Consider the following 22,327-nt stretch of genomic DNA (forward strand, 5'->3'; position numbering starts at 1 on the left):
TGCCAGTTCCTATTTCATAATGTTCTTTCGCAAGCCGGTCACTAAACATAATGTGCTCCACCAGTGGGACTGTAAAAATGACTCTTAGTTAATGAACTGGAAACTTGAAACCAAGATCAGCATTTATTCAGGAGCTCATCACCAAAACAGTAATTGGAAAAGACAGTGCAGACTGCCCTGAGAGACTATTAATCTCGTTGTGCTACCTGTTAAATGGGTATCTGTCCTCACCTGAAACACCTGTCTTTCTGAAGACCACAGTTGATTTAATCCTTGCAAATAAGTGTATCATTCAGTGGCGGGGGAGAGAGCAAGAATATCAATATAGGCCAACCTCAAGCATGGGCTGTAGCAAATTGATGTCCAGGATGTGTTTCAGTATGCAAAACTAGGCCTGACAGCAGTGAATAAATTTACCATGCCTTAATTTACATTTATGGCACAGTTCTATAAAGATTACTCAATGATACTGATGGGATCTGAGCACATTGAGAAACATTTCAATCTTCACTTGTGAAATTGTTGCCTTATGCACTATTGTTCCCTCGAAGAATACGTTTCACCCAGTAACTGACAGGGGAAAAACAGTGCTTTGAAGTTATTCAAGATTGATCTGACTCCCTCTGAGAGCTTTGAGATTCACAGACGTTCTCCTGATTGATAAATGACATTACACACAGCCACAGCATTCAGCTGCTATACTGGCATTATGAACTGAAATGGAAAATACAATACTTTGTACAGAGGGAAATAGCAATATGGAGGATGAACATACTTATTTGCTGATGCAGTCATGGACACATTCAAAAATGCACATGGGTCCGGGTAAGTGTGCATCTTATGTAGAGACAGAGGAAGGCAGATAGACAGAGAAAGAGCAAGACACAATACAGACAGAAACAGTGAAAGAAGGGGTTAGTGACAAACACTGAGAGACAGACAGAAAAAGACAGAGTGGGCGAGAGACAGGGAAAGAGAGACAGAGAGACAGAGATAAACAGCAGAGTGAGAGGGACTGACAGAGGAACTGTGAAATTGACAGAGAGAAGGAAACAGGAGAGAGAGTGTGAGAGAGAGGAAGAGATGGAAAGAGAGAGAGAGACAAAGAGAGGGAGACAGGCAGAAATAGAAATAGGGAGAGAGAGAGGCAGTGAGAGAGAGACAGAAAGAAAGAGGAAAGAAGGAGGCAGACAGAGAGAAAGATAGATAGAAAGAGAGAGAGAGACAAAGAGAAACGGAGAGACTTGGATATATAGACAGTGAGATAGGCAGAGAGAGATAGAGTGAAGGAGGGAAATGGAGAGAGATAGAGAGAGAGAGAGAGACAGAGAGAGACATCGTAATATAGACAGCGAGATAGGCAGAGAGAGATAGAGTGAGGGAGAGAGATGGAGAGATAGAGAGACAGAGATAGGGAGAGAGATAGAGAGATAGAGAGAAAGATAGAGAAACAGAGAGAGACAGAGAGAGATAGAGAGAGACAGAGACCGACCAAGAGATATAATTGAGTTAAAATTGTACAGCTCCAGTGCCATTGTCATTGGGTCTCGTCACAATTTACAACACTCAGTCATGCTGTCACTAAACCAGAATATTGTAGCATAAATTGTAGAATCAGAATATTACAACACAGAATGATTCACAAGGGAGAAATTTTAGTTGAACTCCTGCTTTGGGATACCAACTAGATTGAGTGTAACGCTGTTCTCTCCATTTTGCAGTCTCCTGAGTTTACTCTCACTGAAGTTACTGAGGATGTAAAACCAGCATTCCACCCAAACCTCCACTTACATAGTAAGTTTGGTTAAAACTATCCCAAGAGTATCTGCTCCTTGGTCAACCTGATTTGCCTCCGATCAAACAAGATATAAACAAGACAAAAAGGAGGAACAAGAGATACACCACTGAGCCTGCCTATCTCACTTTCCAACATTGAAAAATTAGTTGCTTGCACAGAGGCAAGTGACTAAGTGAATGTTTTCATGAAGTGCAGCTTTATTGTAACATTTCAAGTTGTACCATAGGGTGCAAGGGGTGGGAGGGAAAAGATTAAATGTTGGCATGGACCAGTTGGGCTGAATGGCCTGCTTCTGTGTTGTAAGATTACATGTAATTCTCTCTTCTATACTTACACAGAGCAGAATGTCATACAGAATTGTGAATGTTTTGCTGTTTATAAAGCCATGGTCAAAGAGATAAGAACAAAACAAACAAACAAACGAATTTACAGCGTACAGAAAAATACTGGATATCTACCTCAGTTTGGGGCAAACTCAATATTAGGTTATGCCAAACATGTTAGATAAAATGTGTGCAGAAAAGGTGGGCCGGGGAAGCAGTTTTTGTATTCATCCTTTTACTTATTTCAATGATTAATTGAGTACGATCAACCTAGGAGCAATATGACGGTGGCCAAGAACATACTCTAAACATCCCTAAGCGGCATTTTCACACTTTTAACAGTAGGCCAGTTTATTGCCCGCTGACTGCTTACCTCAGTGTGGTTTCAGGGTGGCAGGGGCAGTGTTTGTCGCAGTTTATTCCGTAGACTCTGTCAGGACACATCCGAATCTGGCAGGAATCCCCCGTGAAGCCAGACTTGCAGAGGCATGCGCCGTTGACGTGGTAACAGTCTCCTCCATTGAGGCAGCTACAACTCCCAGCACAGTTTTCTCCATATGATCCAAAAGAGCATTGGTCCTGACACCTTGTGGAAAGTAACACACCATTGGAAGAAATAAGTTAAAAGCAATGATGGATTTTTACATCAAGATAGAATTACAGCCGAATTTACAGCACAGAAAAAGGCCATTCGGTCCAACTGGTCTGTGCTGGTGTTTATGTTCCATATGAGCCTCCTTCCACCCCTCTCCATCTCACCCTATCAGCATGTCTTTCATGGTTATCTAATTTCTCCTTAAATACATCTGTGCCATTCACCACTTTCTAATTAAAGAGTTTTCTCCTATATTCCTTATTGAAATGGTCTATTTCACATGGTGTTGTAAATACCATGGGGGAGAATCTTCTCCCCGCGGGGGTGACTGAGCAAGAGCGGGCGTGGGTGCTGCCATTTTACATTGACGGGCCAATTAAGGCCTGCCCAGCATGAGACGCACCCGGAAGCGCTGAGCGCTCCTTGTGCGGACAAGGGGAGGAGGGAGAGTTGGGGCCTGCGCTATTTCGTGCAGCACGGAGCTGCCACAGTGTCACGTGAGCTGGGGACATGTCAATGAATTTTAATAAAAAGTTTTATTCAATTTATAAAGCCTTCATGAAACCACATCCCACCCATGGATGAGGCTTCATGATAAATGTGAAGGCTGCCTGGGCTCTTTGCCTGCCCCTCCGCCAACCATAAGGTTGGACGGGCAGCTCATTTAATTCTTTTAAATGGCCTTAAGAGGTCTTTAACAGTTCAGCGGACATGGAGCCAACTCCGGTGTGTGCCCGCCTAACTGAAGATCGGAACGACGCATGGTGACTTCGGGACACACGCCTGATGTCACTGCGCATCGACGAGCGGCGCCTACACCGGACACCGACCAGAAGATTCAGGCCCATGTGAAGTTACTCCCAAACCCTCAGAGAAAAGTGTCCCGAAGACACAGTTGAAATTTTGAGAAGCCGTGACTCTACGTTTAGTGTGTCGGGCCAATGTACACTTTTATTTCTTAATTAAAAGATCTATTTTAATAAAAAACGAAATTGGTACAGCAATTTCCCCTATTTGGGTATAGGCAATTTATTTACAGACAGCAGGGTAAAATTGTTTTGCCACTCAGAATCTAGCCCAGACATGACTGCAACACAATGCTGCACTTGTCTGTTGGCGACTTATTTTGTTCAAGGCACAAAATTTGGACAAAGCCTACTCTATTTCTGTTGTGAATTGGGAAAAGCTCTGTAAGCTATGTGACATCAAGTAATGGTCATCAATGCCATTGAATTGACCCTATTCTGCTGGGATACTGTTTTAGACAACTCGGCAAAGGATTGATGGATTGTTAATGCTCGCACTGCCTCTGAAAGCACTAAAGTGTTAATGTTTCGATGCGGTCTTTCATTAAGTTTCTAAAACAGAAACATTGCTCACAAGATAGATTATACGGCAAAATGATTGTTGCCACTAATCCTTGTTCCTTTGCTTCCATGATGTATATCCATATGTAAAAGTTTTTGCATTTGTATCTTCACCATGATGTTCAAAAGGCATGTCCAGGGCAAAACATTGTATTATTCTGGTAAATAGGATCTTATAATATGAATCTCTGAGATTAGCTATCTTATAGGGTCATTAACCTAAATCAAATATACAATAATAATAAAAATCGTGGAGATTAACAAGTAAAAGTCTTCATCTGAAGCATAGAAAAGTAACAAAATGTGCCTGCTCTGTGAATGGATTGGGCAATACTTGGTGAGTTGGTCATTTTACAGTGTGTACTTAATAACCAGCAAGAGGAAAGCTTTCAAGGCTGGAGGTTTCATTGTTCTACATAAGACGAAGGGATGATCAATAAATCTAGGTAAATGGTGTCTGTTTAACCATAAGGACCCATTTAATTCTGAACAGCACAAAGCTCTACATAATTCATTGGAACCGTATGCTGCTGAAAGGTTCAGTACCGCACTCCCAGAATCAAAATCAGAATATGTGAAAAAGACTTGCATTTATGTGGAACCTGCCACAACCTCAGGATGCTAACAGCCAATGAAACACTTCTTGAAATGTAGTCACTGTCATAATGTATAGCAGCCAATTTTCACACAGCAAGCTCCCATAAACAGCAATGTGATAACGACAAGGTGACCTGTTTTTAGTGATTTTGATGGGGAATAAATATCATTCGGAACACTGGGGAGAACTCCCCTGCTCTTCTTCGGAATGGTACCACGGAATCTTTTATGCCTGCATGAGAGTGTAGATGAGGCTTTTGTTCAATACTTCATCCAAAGGACAGAAACTCTGACAGTGCAGCACTCCCTCAGCATTGCCACTGCAGCATCAAGCCTGGATTGTGTGCTCAAGTCTCTGGAGTGGGGCTTGGAACCCATAGCCTTCTGACTCAGTGCTGAGAGTGCTATATCCACTGAGCCACAGCTAATAGAAAGGTCCAAACTTGAAGCTCACAAACCCAGCTTCCCTATTAGCAGAATAATTAGCAGCATTGAAGCAACATAACCACAACGCACATGGACGGCTGCAGAACAGAGCTTCAGCAATCCACCATTCAAACCCACAACGTTTGAAACATTTAATCATGAATCACCACATTAAAAGGGGAAAACAGACAGGTTTTTTTTTGCATTTAAATAACCAAAACTCCTTTTTTTTGGGTCCAAAATGTAATTTTAGATGAGTCATCTGTAACTAATTGAAACCAAATGTTCATCCAACATCTGCTGTCTGAAAAGAAACAAAATATTCAACTAACGCTGAATAGAGTAAGAGCACAAAAAACAAAATACACTGAGAATTGCCTGCCTCACCACGAGGACTGCAGCTGCTCACGAAAACATCCCAATGCCAATGCCTCAGGCTGGCGATCGACAATAAACCTGGACTTGCCAAAAGCACCCACAGCGCGAGAATAAATTAGTAAAATGCTTTTGTGTTAAATTAAATGTCAACAGCTTTACTCCTTGCGCAACTTAAAAGGGAGCTCAGGTTTTCTCCTGCTCCTGGAAGTGCAGCAAGAACGATGGGCAGGATTTTTCGACCCGCCCGTCCCTGGGGCTGTCCGGTCCCGCCGGAAATCAATGGACTTTTGGCTGGGCTGCCGAATCTCCCGCGACAGGTCCCACCACAACAGCCCATGGTTGTGCACGTAAATTTAAAATCCCCATCCTTGTTTTCAAATCCCTCCATTGCCCTGGCTCCTCCCTATTGCTGTAATCTTCTCCAGCCCCATACCGTCCAAGCTAATATCTGCACTGCTCCAATTTTGGCCTCCTGTGTATCCCTGGATTTCCATCATCGCTCCACCATCGGAGGCCATGCTTTCAAATGCCAAGCTCTAAGCCCTCGAATTCCCTCCCTAAAATACTCCACTTCTCTCTCTCTCTGTCTCTCCCCTTTAAGCTGCTCTTTAAAACCTACCAAGCTTTTGTTCCCCTCTCCTAATATCTCCTTACGTGTGCAGTATCAAATTCTGTTTGAAGCATTTTGGTATGTCTTGCTACTTTAAAGGGCCCAATTTTAACTCTCTGAATGGTTTTAAAATAAGTTAAAATCTGGCTTAAAAGTGCTGTACAATTGAAAGTTGCTGTTATCCTGTTTATACTTTAGAAGGTACTTATCAGAAGCAGATATTCTGCATAAAACGCTCCCCTGACTGATGTTATAAAGTTATGAAGAGTTTTGAAAGAACAAATAAGGAGAAGCTGTTTTCAGTGGCTGGAAGTTTGGTGTCCAGAGGACATGGATTTAAGATAATTGGTAAAAGTATCAGAGGGCGGATGAGGAAAGTTTGTTAGAGGTGCTATATAAATAAAAGTTGTTGATCTAGCATGATTTAACTTGGACAGTTTTGAGGAATTACTGACTCACTTCATTCATCAATGCAGGAGTTTCTTATAGCTGGTGGTAAGTTACACAGAAATGACAGCGTGGAGCATTCCCACTAATAGCTACATGCAGGCTAGAACCTTTTAGATGCAAAAAGCAGAATTCTTTACACTAGAGGCATGTTCTAAGGCTGGGCCACCTAGCTGCATCTACCACCCCATTAAGTTTGCATCAGTCAATCGAAACTAAAAGGATTAAAGCATGCACTCACTCTCCACGGGTAAATTAGGCAACATTTGTAGGTTTAAAATTGCTAAGTGCATGTTCAACAGCTTAACAAGTGACCCAGCAGCATTATTTCAGACATTTTAGTGCTAGCATTAAAGGTATACATTCAGCCGCAAAAGAGATCAGGCAGAGGACAGAGCTTCTTTCCAGCGAGCATGCTATAAAGCAATTTTTTGGTTCTTGCTTAATGCATTCTCCGGGTAATTGGATTGCCTTGTTTTTAGCTGTGGACAAGATTTCCCCACAGTGAGCCATTTCGCTGCGTCCACTGTTAGTTAGACCTTACCCTTCACCCTTCAGTTTCAACACGTTTTTGAGCTGTACCTCGCTGGGAATGAGAACTGATAACAGCTCAGACTAGACAATAGAACATCTGAGACCTCCATGAATGATGGAGCCAAAAGTCTATCTCCTTAACGAATGAGACTTAAGGATTGAGAAAGAAGCAACAAGAAAAAAGAAAGGACTTGCATTTCTATAGCGCCTTTCACAACCTCAAGATGTTCCAAAGCATTTAGAGTCAATTAAATCATTTTGAAGTGTAGTTGCTGTTGTAATGTGCAATTTGAAAACTGCAAGACCCCACTTTGATAATGATCAATTTTTTTTTGTGATGTTGATTGAGGGATAATTATTGGCCAAAACACCAAGGAGAACTTTCATGCTCTTTATCGAAATAATGCTATGGGATCTTTTACATCCATCTGGGAGGGCAGACAGGGCCTTGGTTTAACACCGCAACTGAAAGATGGCACCTCCAACAGTGCAGCACTCCCTCAGTACCGTACTGGGGATGTCAGCCTGGATTTTTGAGCTCAAGTCCTGGAGTGGAACTTAAACCCACAACCGTCTGACTCAGAGGCAAAAGTGCTCCCTGCTGAACCACAGCTGACACTGTAGAGGAATGACAGGGAAGGAAATATGGTGAATTAGCATCAGATCAGATACAGATACAAAAGTGAAGAGAGGGAAAGAAAGACTGGACAAAGAAAGAGAGAAAAAAGAAAGGAAAAGAAGGAAACCATTGAAAAACATAATATTTTTAAAACTTCTGAGAACAATTTATTAGCTGCATGAATTAGACTCAACAGTTTGAATTGTTCCCTTTCAGGGTAGGAGAGTTTAAGCAGCAAAGGGGTCCTTACACTGTTAAGTACCAGCTGTAACTTTCTGTGACAGGTTTAATGGGTAATTAATGTGCTAATGTTGCAATTTCATGAAACTTGCAGGAAGGTTGGGGGCAAGATGCTGTTTTTTTGACTTAATGGCAGAGTGGCGTAAATTGTCCAGTAACTTGTAGTGATTCACATTTCCCTGGGAATCTCCTCATGCCAGAAATTGCAGAATAATTTACACATTAATAATGCCAAACACTATTAAGCTCACCATTATTTTGGCAGCAAAGCCTGGCCCAGTGTCTTTTCATGGGCTGTATCACTATTACAAGTATGAAACTGGATATTTTTATTTCCTAAAATGTAATACTATAGTTATAGTTACATGCCTGAGGGCAATATAAATCACATTCTATCAAATTAGACCAAAACAGAAGTAATATAGAGGGAACATGAACTTCAGACCAGTTCAACTGACTTAATAGCTGAACCTACCTTGAAGTTGGCCAGCTGTTCTATATGTTATTGTCCATATGTTACCTCTTCAGAAACATACAACAACAACAACTTGCATTTATGTAGCACTTTTACCTCCCAAAGTGCTTCACAGCGGCAATATGAGATGTAATTTGACTTTGAGCCAGATAAGGAGATATTAGGTGACCAGGTGACTAAAAGTTTGGTCAAAAGAGTTAGGTTTTTAGGAGTGTCTTATGGGAAGAGAGAGAGGGAGAGGTTCAGGGAGGGAATTCCAGAACTTAAGGCCCAGGTAGCTGAAAGTGCAAACACCAATGATGGAGCGATGGAAATCGTGAATGTGTGCAAGGCCAGAATTGAAAGAGCATAGAAATCCCAGAGGGTTGTAGAGGTGGATGAGGTTAAAGTGGTAGTTAGGGAAGAGGCCAAATACACAGTGTAAAGATACATGAAAGTGACTGCCACATTACGATCAAGAGTTGATAGGTTCCATTACCTCTCTCCTGTGTAGCCAGCTCCACACTGACACTGACCAGTGGCTGAGTCACATTGTCCACCATTGTGACATTGGCATTCCTGCGAGCAGTTTATTCCATGTCTTCCTTCAGGACAAGGCTGACCACATACTGTTCCCTTTAAAAGTTAAGTATTTCAGTCAATCGTTTATCTTTTTTTAACCATTACACTTACATACTTTTTCAAACCAGTCTCAATCCTAGAAGCACTTTTTGATTTGAGCTGAAAGCGAGAGTGAGAACATTGTGTGAGAGGTGTGCCAATAATTTTATTTTAAGCAGGAACAAAGTGATCTTTGAGTCCACACTTAACTTTTTCTCCTTTCCTGTCACTACTGTAATTAGGAATCTTGTATCACAGAGCTAAGGTTAAGTGCATGGCATGTCATTGTAATACATGTAACACAGATTCAAGGGTAAATTTCCTGAGGTAGCACTGCTGAACGGCAAAACTAGAAATGCAAGTCGGTAAAATTACCCCATGTAAAATGATATTGGTTAAACACAACACAACCAGGAAATATGTACTGCTGAAAAAAGAGATATGTCAAAGTTTTCATCTTGCACTCATCAGGACACTTTGCAAGAATACCAATATCAGGGGAAAACAATAATTTGTCCTGTATGTGAAGAGTGCTGAATGGTACCAGTCAGAGCCCACTTACCAACCAATCAGCACTTTCTTCACTTACAGTATAAATTGTTGTTTTTCCCTTATATTGGTATTCCTGTGAAGGGTCCTGATGAGTGCAAGACAAAAAGCCTCGACATGTCTCTTTTTTCAGCAATACTCAAGTTCTGTACCACCAAACGATGGTACCAAATATATGAAGAGTCTCTTTGGCTAACACAGTCATCAGAACCTGTATGATTTAGAATTCTTAAACCTGGTTACATCAAATCATTATATTGGTGGAACTACATTTGACAGGTGATATTTCTCCTCCATAATATTCAACACACAATGCCTATAGTCAAACTCTATCTACTTTCCAAGCCAATATATTCATAATTTTATTGAATCTACTAGAAGCACATTTTTATAACATAACCAATTTTGATAAACTACCAACTCGATTTTGTCAAGACAGAGAGAGAACTGAAAAGCAGAGAAGTGATTTTAAACTTTAATCCAGCTTTGGTTTGACCATACTTGGAGCACTGTGTACAGCTCTGGTCTCCATATTATAAAAAGGATATCGAGACTTTGTGAAGGTGCAAAAGCGATTCACAAGCACAGTAGCTGTATTGAGAGGATATACTTATCAGGAACAGCTGAACAGGCTGGGTCTCTTTACTCTAGAATAGAGAGGACTGAGGGGTGACTGGATAGAAGTCTTTAAAATTATGAAGGGGACTGACAAGGCAAATGTTGACAAGATGTTTCCACTCTGTCCGGGGATGGGGATAGCTGGTCGGGGTTGGGTGAGGGGTGGTGGGTGGGGGAGACCAAATCTATGGAGCATAAACATAAGGTAGTCACTGATAAGTCCAATAAGGAATTTAAGAGAGTGTTCGATTGTGGAACTCACTACCACAGGGAGTGGTTGAGGTGAATCGCATAGTTGCATTTAAGCAGAAGCTGGATAAACATATGCGGGAGAAAGAAATAGAAGGATACCGAGTGGTAGGACACAGACGTGGAGCATAAACAATGGTATAGGCTTCTATGTTGTAGACTCTAAGTAAGAAGCAACCTACTATTTGCCTATCGTAAATATTACCGATACGATCTGGGAAAGTGTGCACACTGCACATCTTCAAGCTGAAATACGGGCCATCAGAGTCACTATGCCAGGCATAAATATCAAATCAAATCTTGAGTGGGGCCTTGGAAGTAAAAACTTTAATGAGGCACTAATAGATACAAGTAACAATCCAATGGAAATGATTAATCATGCCATATTTCTTTCAATTTGTTTCAAACCTTCTTTTAGACATGAGGGCCTTGATTAGAGTGAAAACTTGTTGGGATGCTTCAAAATGCATTCTGAGTGATTTGACTGTTTCATTACCAAGGTGTGGCCACACAACTGATTACATGGAGAAGCAGCAGTATAAAATGTTTACATGGGAAGTTCCAGTTTTAAAGGCTGACAATTGGAAGCATTACCAAAATCGCATGACAACATAAAGTAATGCTTGTGCACATGAAGTGTGCACAAAGACATAAGATTGATAACAATATACATAATCGATAGAGATTACCATCCATCCAGGAGGGCATGAGCATTCTCCTGTCACATGATGACATACTCCACCATTTTGGCAAGGGCATCGCTCCTCACACTGGGATCCATGTTTCCCGGGTGGACACAGATCTTCACAACTAGAAAATCAAATGTAATACAGAAAAATTAACAAGACACATATTAGAACAAAGGAAGAACACGCATAGCACCCTTCATGAATTCTGGACATCCCAAAGTGCTTTTCAGCCAATGAAGCATCGCTTGAAGTGTTGCCATTGTTGTACTATAGGAAACTTAGCAACCAAAATGCATACAGCGAGCTCCCAGAAACAGCATTGTGATAATGACCAGATAATCTGTTCTTTCATAATGTTGATTGATGGGTAAATATCGGCCAGGACACCAGGAAGAACCTCTCTGTTCTCCTTCGAAATAGTGTCATAGGATGTTTTGCATCCACATAAGGCAGCAGATTTGGTTTAAGGCTTATCCAAAAGACAGCATCTCTGACAATGCAGCACTCCCTCAGTACTCCACTGAAATGTTGGCCTAAATTTTTGTGATTATGTCTCTCAAGAAGATCTTGAACCCACAGCATTCAAACTCAGAGGCGAGAATGCTACCCACTGAGCCATGGCTGACACCATCATAGAGATAGAGGGATAGAAAATCAAAATTCATAGAATTATATCAAAGATATTTTATATCTTTTCATCAACAAGGCCATGAGACTTTTTTAAGGTCTCGACACAGAAGGAGCCCACTCAGCCCAAGATACCTGTGTTTGCTCTTTGAAAGCATTATAGGTAGGTAGGTAGGTAGGTAGGAAGACAGGCAGGCAGGATGGAAGGAAGGAGGGAGGGAAGGGTGAACGAGGGAAATATGTAGGTGAAATCCATGGGTGGGTAGGTAGGTAGATAAATGGATAAGCAGACAGACATATTGATAGACAAATACATAGATTAGTAGATAAGAGAAAGAGAGAGAGAGAGAGAGAGATAACCAATCATTATCACTGATTAGCATAGACATTCTGATGGTTTTATTCATGAAAGCCCAGAGGAATTTATTTGATTTCAAAATATTGATTCTAAACAAAAGGAGACCGCTCTGAAACGCATTTTTTTCAATTACTAAATAAGCATCATGTTATATAGGTTACAGCCAAAGGCATTTTTTGTTAAATCAAGGCAGTTTATTCCACGTTCTTTATTATAATTCTGTGAACTGTAGAATTAAACATTGGAAAACAAATGATTTGATTCTCATGCCATCCATTATTCACTCTATGAGATTATAAATCCAGGATTATAATTGATATTTTGATCCCCACTTGATGACACTGTTCTGTATCTAGTTCCAGAGGCAGACCCAAATGAGTCACATTGATTTTCAATCAGTAGCATTCCAAGTACTACTTATTCTGAATTGTAGTTGTGGGAATCACAGAATTACAGAATCACAGGATTGTTACAGTGCAGAAGGAGACCATTCGGCCCATCATGCCTGCACTGGTTCTCTGAAAGAGCATTTCAATTAGTGCCATTCTCCTGCCTTCTCCCGGTAACCATGCACATTGTTCCTTTTCAAATAATAGTCTAATTCTCTTTTGAATGCCTCAATTGAACCAGCGTCCACCACACATTTCATTTTTGCTTATTTTGTCAATCTGTTCCCTCTTGTTCTCAACTCCTTCATGAGTGGAAACAGTTTTGCCCTGTCTACTTTGTCCACATCCCCATGATTTTGAATACTGCCATCAAAATTCCTCTCAGCCTTTTGATTTCCAAGGATAACAGTCCTAACATTTTTAAAATGTATTTTTTCACAGGACGTGCACATCATTGGTAAGGCCAGCATTTATTGCCCATCCCTAATTGCCCTTGAGAAAGCGGTGGTGAGCTGCCTTTTTGAACCACTGCAGTCCATGTGGTGTAGGTACACCACAGTGCTGTTAGGGATGGAGTTCTAGGGTTTTGACCCAGAGACAGTGAAGGAATAGTGATATATTTCCAAGTCAGGATGGTGTGCGGCTTGGAGGTGGTCATGTGTTTGTTGCCCTTTTGCTATGAGGTGGTGGAGGTCACAGGTTTGTAAGGTACTATTGAAATTCCTCATCCCTGGAACCATTCTCATGAATCTTTCCTGCAATCTCTTTAATTCCTTCACATCCTTCTTAAAGTGCGGCATCCAGAACTGGATGCACTACTCCAGCTGAGGCCAAATCAGTGTCTTATACAAGTTCAGCATAACTTTCTTGCTCTTGCACTATATATCCCTATTAATAAAGCCTAGGATACCATATGCTTTATTAACCATGCTCTCAACCGGTCCTGCCACCTTTAATGATCTGCGTACATATACACCCAGGTCCCCCTGTTCCTGCACCCCCTTTCAAATTGTACACTTTACTTTATATTTTCTCTCCATGTTCTTTCAATCAAAATGAATCATTTCTCCACATTGAATGTTAACTGCCACCTGTCAGCCCATTTCACCCACTTGGCAATATCCTTTTGAAGTTTTACACTATCCTCCTCACAGTTTACAATGATTCCAAGTTTCATATCATCCACAAATTTGGAAATTGTGCCCTGTACACTAAGATCCAGATCATTAATATATATCAGGAAAAGCATGGGTCCCAACACTGACCCCTGGGGAACTCCACTACAAACCTTCGTCCAGCCTGAAAAACATCCTTTAACCATTAATCTGTTTCCTATCGCTCAGCCGTTTTCGTATTCATGTTGCTACTGTCCCTTCCATTTTCAGACACAAGTGTGTTGTGTGGCACTGTATCAAATGCCTTTTGGAAGTCCATGTACACCACATCAACAGCATTGCCCTCATCAACCCTCCCTCTTCAAAAAACTCCGGCAAGTTAGTTAAGCATGATTTGCCGTTAAGAAATCCATGCTGGTTTTTCCTTAAATAATCTGCATTTGTCCATGTGACTATGGCCAGGATTTTTCGGACCCCCTGTGGGAGATTTGGCAGGCCAGCCAAAATGTCCATTGACTGTTGGCAGGGCGGAATGCTCCCGAGGGTGGGCGGGGCCAGAAAATCCAGCCCTATGTTATGATCGCAGTTATGAGGATACTGGACAAACCAGATACTTGTTAGGATCTGGCTCGATAGACCATAATCATTTGAAGTAGATAATTTGTGGAAGAACTAAGGATAAGGAAATAAGTGGCAGGACTCCAAGATTAAATTGAAACATCAACAGAATCTTTACTACACAAACTTGAACAAAAAAAACACAAGAAATAATGACTAAATAGGTATACAAAGCAAATAGGATAATGATTCTAAACAATATGAGCTTCTGCCTTAAACTCAATCCAACAGACTTAACTCAGTTTAATCTTTTAACTGCGATTTCACTCTGAAAGGCTGTTAAACACGCTCATAATCTGAAGGCAGTTCCTTTTCTCTGGGCAGGCTACACAGGTCACAGCTCAAGTCTATAGTGTATTCCAACAAAAATGACCTCCTGATCCAAGTATAGGAATCGCTGACAGTCACAAGCCATGACACACCAGTCACATAGAGGGCTGAATCTTCGGCTTTGTGAAGACAGAACCAAAGTATGTATTTAGTTGATCAACCATTTCTTTGTTGCCCATTATAAACTCCCCTGTTTCTGACTGTAAGGGACCTACATTTGTCTTTACCAATCTTTTTCTCTTCACATACAAGTTCAAGCACGGTTTGTAAACACACACAGGCACACTAAACCAAACTGAAAGTAAACAATCCCCTATTCACCTTCAACTAGAACCAAAACTCTACATTTTTGACCTTTAATATAATCCACAGTAGAGACAGTTACAAGGACTATTAATTTTGTCCTGAGTCATTTCTTTCTGTATACTTTGACTTGCTATATTATCTGTGATACCTTGTAGTTGCATTTTTCAGAGTAACCTTTGTTAGACATATTCTTTGGCACATGTGACATTTGCTAGACATTTGACATCTAAAATAGAATGGAGGGCCACTAACCAGACAACAGGACTGTGCACGATACTTTGAACTGAGTTCAGGGCTACTCAGACCAATCATGGGGCAATTACGAGCCCTGAGGACCAATCACCCAGCCAGGAAGGATTGTGTACAGAGAGTTCAGGCACTGAGAACTGTGGTAAAGGAGCAAGTCAAGCCCCAGTCAATGCAGCGCAAGAGAAACAACTACCAACAGGAAAAGATGTGACAACGTCAACACAATGGAACCGAATCAACACGTTCCACTATCCAAGGTCGAAACGAGACCTAAGCCTGATAATTGTGGCCTAACTTGTCAAGTTTCATACTCTTGAGCTAATAACTTTTCTAACCTGAGCACAAATCGGTGGTCTCACTGTCGACTATTTTTCCTGGTCCAAGAAAGCTAAAAACCTTCACCTAAACAAGCTAAAAATCTTCACATAGTTAAGCCCTATGCTGTGAGTAAACACACTGCTGTTTAAAATTGTCAGGAATTGCGTGTAACACTGCTACTTTCATTCAAGAAAGCAGATAGTGTGGGGCCTTTACTGTACACAAAGCTTTGTCTTTCAATAATAATTACAGACGGAGTTTTTGCCTCTCAGAAAATAAATGTCTGTTGCAGTCTGTACTTACAATGCGCCAGTGTATCCTGGCGGGCATCTACATTCACCAGTCATGTGATCACAGGTTGCCCCATTTTGACACTGGCACTTTAAATGACATCCATTTCCATATGTTCCGGCATCACAGATCTCCTCACATCGCCAACCTTGGTATCCAGGAGTGCAGAAGCAGGCTCCAGTGATGGGATTACACAAAGCTCCATTCTTACACTGACAGCGGTTGTTACAGTGAGGTCCCCAATGGTTACTGTCACATGCTGCAATAGATATAAAAGAGAGAAAGAGTGTTCTGTCACACAAGAGTTAGGCATGTCATGAGGCCATAGAAATCTTCAAAGAGCTTAGACAGAATCTATATATATATATATATAGAGAGATGGGGCGAAACTGTAAACATAAAATCATTGAGTTATTACCAGTATGACAAATTAAAACTCGATGTACTCATTATCACCAACTCATGATTTTTTAAAAAAAATTCTTTCATGGGATGTGGGCATCACTGGCTAGTTGCCCTGGAGAAGGCGGTGGTGAGCCACCTTCTTGAACCGCTGCAGTCCATGTGGTGTATGTACACCCACAGTGCTGTTAGGGAGGGAGTTCCAGGATTTTGACCCAGTGACAGTGAAGGAACGGCAATATATTTCCAAGTCAGGATGGTGAGTGGCTTGGAGGGGAACTTGCAGGTGGTGGTGTTCCCATCTATCTGCTGCCCTTGTCCTTCTAGGTGATAGAGATCCGAGTTTGAAAGGAGCTGTCAAAGGAGACTTGGTGAGTTGCTGCAGTTCATCTTATACATAGTATAGACTGCTGCCACTGTGCATCAGTGGTGGAGGGAGTGAATGTTTAAGGTAGTAGATGGAGTGCCAATCAAGCGGCTGCTTTGTCTTGGATGGTGTTGAGTTTCTTGAGTGTTGTTGGAGCTGAACTCATCCAGGCAAGTGGAGAGTATTCCATTGCACTCCTGGATTGTGCCTTGTAGACGGTGGACAGGCTTTGGGGAGTCAGGAGTTCAGTTACTTGCAGCAGAATTCCCAGCCTCTGGCCTGCCCTTGCAGCCACAGTATTTATATGGCTGGTCCAGTTCAGTTTCTGGTCAATGGTAAACCCCAAGATGTTGATAGTGGGGGATTCAGCAATGGTAATGCCATTGAATGTCAAGGGGAGATGGTTAGATTCTCTCTTGTTGGTGGGGTTGCTGGTTGCCTGGCATTTGTGTGGTGCGAATATTACTTTCTATTATATGTTAGTTTTTCTATTATAATGCAAGCTGACATTACCTTTTTTTAAAAAAAGTGAACATTAAAATGTAAACTGATGCAGTGAGAGACATTCTAGTTGGAACAAAAAAATTTGCATTTCTATAGCACCTTTCACAGCTTCAGAATGTCTTAAAGTGCCTATGAAGAACTTTTGAAGTGTTGTCATTGCTGTAATGTGGGAAATGCAGCAGTCTACTTGCACACATCTCTGTTCCAACTCTAACTCACGAGGGGTCTCATGGTGGGTTGCCACACAATGAAAGCATGATGGCACCTATCTGGACATCTGTCACTTATTGCATGGAATACAGAGCACAGCAACAGGTCATTTGGCCCAATGCACCCCTGCCAATGTTTGTGCTCCTCACGAGTCATTTACAAACAGAATAAGGGAATTGTATGCACCACTAGAGTGTGCAGACCAAGTAGGTGTACAATGCATACTCGCTAAATGTTAACAGAACAAAAGCTTTTCCTAATCAGAGAACTAAGGGGGTTGATTGTCATATGTGACTTTCAGGGCCACACGAGTTTCATCAATTGCTCCCTGCATCTGTGGAAACCCTGCTAGTCTACAGTTCTGGATGGCTATTTCAGTTTGTTTGCTTCAAATGGAAGGATGCGAGCTGGGCATCCCTCCTGAATTAAGTTCAGTGACTTTCTTCATTCAGTGATGAGAAGCCACTTAACTAATATGGCAAAGGTTGTAAAATGTTGCCTTGAAGGATCTAGAAATTCAAGATGGTCACTGGCACTGACAATGCCGTTCTCCTAATGAAAGGGCAGATCCTCAGTCAGGAGTTGTAGTTTCCTGGAGAAGGTGCAGCCTTCTGAGACACCAACAGTCAAGAAAAATGCTTCCATAAGATATCTCGGTCTTCAGGCCCTGGTGAATGAACATCAACATGTACAGACATGACATTCTCTGTGATACCTCAATCTAAGAGCCTCCAATTTGGCCTCTTCCAACTCATCACCCTCCCCTTCAGAAGACAAGAATAAGCTAATCCCATTGGATAATGAATAACTGAAAACGTCCTTGTTGCTGCTCCCCACTCTACATCATAACTTCACCATAACAAATTGCTGTGGAAATGGAAGCAGCTTTGACATAATTCCAGGCTCATGCCTGCAGCGCAAAGCAGTACTTTGAGCAGGACAGAGTTAAACCAGTAGCACGAGGGTTAATAGGATACACGCTGGTTGGTGAAACAGAAACCAAGACAAATAACTTTTCTTTATCAAGAGAGTTTATTGACTTGTTCAGTCTCACAGCTCTCCTCACATTCAACCCAGTGCCTCAGTTATGCCCTATTTATATGTGCTCAAAGACAATTAATACCCATCACCTGTTTTTCTTAACCTTAACAATGTAATTGACATTAGCAAACTTTAACAATGTAATCTGACAAGACATTAACAACAAATCCTTAATGAATCTCCAAAGCACCAACAGGATATCACCAAGTTGCAACAGAAGACATGACCTCCTCAGTATGATAGGCTCCTGAGGATTTCTTACTGAAGCTCCCACCAATTACATAGCGGTAATTTTGATTTGGGGTGCAAATTGGATAAGTGGATTGGCTGGAGAGGGCGACTACCAGCTGTACCATTTACAGTTCATTCACAAGGCCACATCGAGCCTTAAGAGAAATTGAGACTTATTGGAAAGCATAATTCAATTGCAGATTTTTTGCATTACATTTGAGACAACCATCTCCAAGAACTTATTTCACTCTGTCCACTACCTCAAAATAGGTGGCAATTGGAAGGGAAATCCTGACCCAGGAACATCCTAACCAATCTGTCATCCTACATGTGGGGCTGACTTTTGCAGGGCCCGCTCACCGACATCATCCCGCCCCATTTAAATCTTCAGGAAAGCCGGCCCGCAGCAAAATCAGCTGTGCGCCTGCCAACCTGTCAATGGCCAATTGAAGCCATTGACAGGATCATTAAAACAATTAAAGGACCTGCCCGTACAACCTTAATGTTGGGGGGCAGGTCAGGAGCCCTGGCAGCAAATAGAGAAAACATGAAACCTCATCCACCGGCAGGATGAGATTTCATGTAGGGTTTTAAAAGTTTAATAAAGTTTTAGTGTAAATTATGAACATGTCCCATCTCATGTGACATTGTCACATGAGGGGGACATGTTAAGGATTTTTTTTCTATTTTTAATGTGTTTATAACTGTCAGCGATCTCCCTGAGGCAGCACTTAGCCTCAGGGGGATGTGTGCTCTGTCGTGCGCATGCATGAAAGAGTGTACTCTCGCTTTTGGGGAATCCCCCCCCCACCCGCACAGGGAGCGCATAGCGCTTCCCGCTGGATGTCACGCTGGGCGGGCCTTAATTGGCCCACCCACTGAAAATGGCAGCGGGGCTTGGCTCCCCACCCACCCGACAGGCAGAAAATTCTGCCCGTGGTGTTCTACCCCACTACCACAGAGGCACTGGTTATCAATGTCACAGCATCAGGGATGATAAGGATGATAATTACAATTGTATCTTTCTCCAGTCTTGATTACCTTAACATTATGTACTTGAAAACCATTTCTTAATCTCAAATTTTTTTAAAAAACAAATTTACTGCACAGAAACAGGCCATTCAGCCCCATTGGTCTATGCTGATGTTTCGCTGCACACAAACTATTAATTGGGGCTTTATTGAAACTTAACAAAGGCACGCAGTCTATCCCCACCTATGTCAGTCAATAGATCAAAAAATGCTCCACAGTTTGGACTGACTAGTTTAAGGTGTAGGGTGTGGGGGGGTGTTGGTTGGAGGGGGGGGTAACATTTTCTAGTCTATATGCAATTTCTCCCCTCTGCAAGTAATCAATCAACAGAAAATTCAGTTACGGCACTAAAGGGAAATGTTGTTCTCTCCCATTAAAATAAAATACAGAATTAAAGATGAAAAAAGACACATGACTATTGATCAATGATCGTGAGATGTAAGGAAACATGGAGAGTAAAACATGTAGAAATGGATACCTCCAAAAAAATGGATACTTATTGGCAGTCCCAAATAAGTTATATTGAAGAAGGCCTCTTTAAACCACAGGCCCTGGGAAAAATACAGGCTGTGGACAGCTTTCAATGCACCTCATACGTGTGCAACTTAAAACATGGGAGACAGAGGTTAATGTGAGGTGGCAGTGGATGAAACCGATGTTATTTAGTGGAATAGGGATCTGTTTACCCAAAGCCCATAGCTGTAGAGAAACTGTTCCATCTCTAGGACAATTTACTGCCCTCTTAAAGGTGCTATATAAATGCAAATTGCTGTTCTTTGAAGTAAGTAGATATTCTGATTGGAATGACCTGCATTTCAGGTGACATAGCATTTATATCTACACCACCTTGTGCAGTTTCCTCAGTGTATAATTATAGCAACAAGTTGGTGCATCTTTTTTAATGTACAATTTCCCTTTTACAATAGTGGCCCAGATCTTGCCAGAGTGAGGCATCTCGCTGTCAGCCTTGTTAGTTAGACTTTTTCCTGCACCCTTCAGCCCAAACATGTTTTGAGCCGTAACTCGCGGAAGTGTGAGCCGATAACATCGTGGTGAGAGCAACAGGCATCTGGAACCTTGGTGAACAATAGAACCCACAGTCTATCTCGTTAACCAATAAGAATGAAGGATTGAGAAAGAAACAGAGGAACAACAAAAAAGGAAATCGGGTGAATTCCAATCAAATCAGGTACAGAAAGAGAAATAAAGACAGAGAAAAGAAAGGTTATTTTGAGGGAAAAAAAGACAGAAAGGAATTGTAACAATAAAAATGTAATGATTAGAATTCGCAAATTTTAAAATCTCTAACAATTTACTACATGAAAGAAAGGGTGAACATTTTAAATGTTCCCTTTCTGGGTCAGAGACCTTGACTGCTATTATGTTAACAACTATCCTAATAAGTTGGCAGGCACACGCTGCCAACTCCTGTGCATGTCCACCAACTGAAATATCACGTGATATTTTACGTTCTTTCGGATCTGGCGCACGCCCGCCTGACAAATGAAAAATTCTGGCCAGTGTGTTTCAATGAGATCACTCCTCATTCTTTTAAACTCCGGGGAATACAAACCAGGGCAGTGTGTCCTTCCTTAGGATGTTGTTAACACGCAGCTATTTTTCCAGCCAACTATTTCACAATCACTTGGTTTCCCATAAATTAAATGTCCTTAAACCAGTCACCAATACATCATGACTTGAACAAGTTTTTTTGAATTAACCATTGCTGAAAAAAGAGACATGCTGTCAAAACTTTGTCTTGCACTCATCAGGACAAATGCAAGAATGCCAAATTTTAAAGGGTCAAGGCATTGCCAATCAGAGTCGACTTGCCAAATAATCAGCCCCCTTTTCTCATGCAGTATAAATTGTTGTTCCCTTTGAAATTTGGCATCTTGCATCTGCCCTAATGAGTGCAAGATGAAAAGCCTCCATAGCATTTCCCTTTTTTCAGCAATACCCAAGTTCTGGACAACCGAGCAACTATTTCAAAATTAATAGAAAGGCAGAACTTTCCAAATGCCAGATATTGGCACTCTTCTGCATTTCACTACATCTGGCCAAATTCAATTCAGTTTGCTTCAATTGAATTGACAGGTAAATGTGAAGCAAACTCTATTGTTGCCCTGTGCTGATGTGACAATCATGAGCTGAGGATCATGTGAGGCCAAGACTTGTGTAACGTAAGCATTTTTTGATTTATTAATATCTGCATGTGGTCATTTCAATCCTCAAGACTACTTCAATTGTTTTCGTGGAACTGCCCTGAAGGGTGGACCTGATTTCCTACATTTCTTCAGTTGGTTAAAAAGCCTTGGATATGCCCTCAGGATCAAAAATTATTCACAGCATGAGACTATGTTGACTGCACAGATGAAATTTCTCAAGATGCAATTCATGTCTTTCTGGGTATTTTGTTTACTGCTTGTCTGGATGTAATCCAATTAAAGCTAGATATTCTGTAGAGGAAATTCCCTGGGGTATTTTTCCACTCATGATTGCCTCATGGTGGTACAACTTGTATATGTTTAAGACAGAAAGCACAGAGCAAACCAACCACCACGAAACAAATTCCTGGTGTTTGAGCTAGGGGACACAATTGGTAAATTGCACCTAGAAAAATGCCACACATGCCAAGTTATGCCCAGGTTTCCTCACAAGCTCATTGGCATACACTCAAACTAACTTACACCCAGAAGTAGCAGAGCCCAACTGTGGCTTCAAGTCACTGCTGGTGAGGTAATTAACCCTGGAATCAGGTGACCAAGGGTGCCTGCACTCCCAAGAACCTGGGCAGATTGTGCTGACTGCCTCCCTGAGTGGGG

The 22,327-nt window shown here is 41.5% G+C and overlaps 1 protein-coding gene across 2 annotated transcripts in view; it reads right to left on the bottom strand.

The window, feature by feature from the left end:
• The window catches only part of megf10 (multiple EGF-like-domains 10), a 182,173-nt gene that overhangs the window by 54,949 nt on the left and 104,897 nt on the right, over positions 1 to 22,327 (bottom strand). For both annotated transcript variants that reach the window (XM_041186308.1, XM_041186310.1), the window contains exons 6-9: positions 15,728 to 15,974; positions 11,115 to 11,235; positions 8,888 to 9,024; positions 2,495 to 2,707 (exon numbers count right to left, since the gene is read on the bottom strand). In XM_041186308.1, the coding sequence (XP_041042242.1) occupies positions 2,495 to 2,707; positions 8,888 to 9,024; positions 11,115 to 11,235; positions 15,728 to 15,974 (718 nt within the window). The remainder of the gene's footprint in view (positions 1 to 2,494; positions 2,708 to 8,887; positions 9,025 to 11,114; positions 11,236 to 15,727; positions 15,975 to 22,327) is intronic.

Source organism: Carcharodon carcharias, chromosome 4, assembly GCF_017639515.1.
Source record: "Carcharodon carcharias isolate sCarCar2 chromosome 4, sCarCar2.pri, whole genome shotgun sequence".
NCBI classification, from domain to species: domain Eukaryota; kingdom Metazoa; phylum Chordata; class Chondrichthyes; order Lamniformes; family Lamnidae; genus Carcharodon; species Carcharodon carcharias.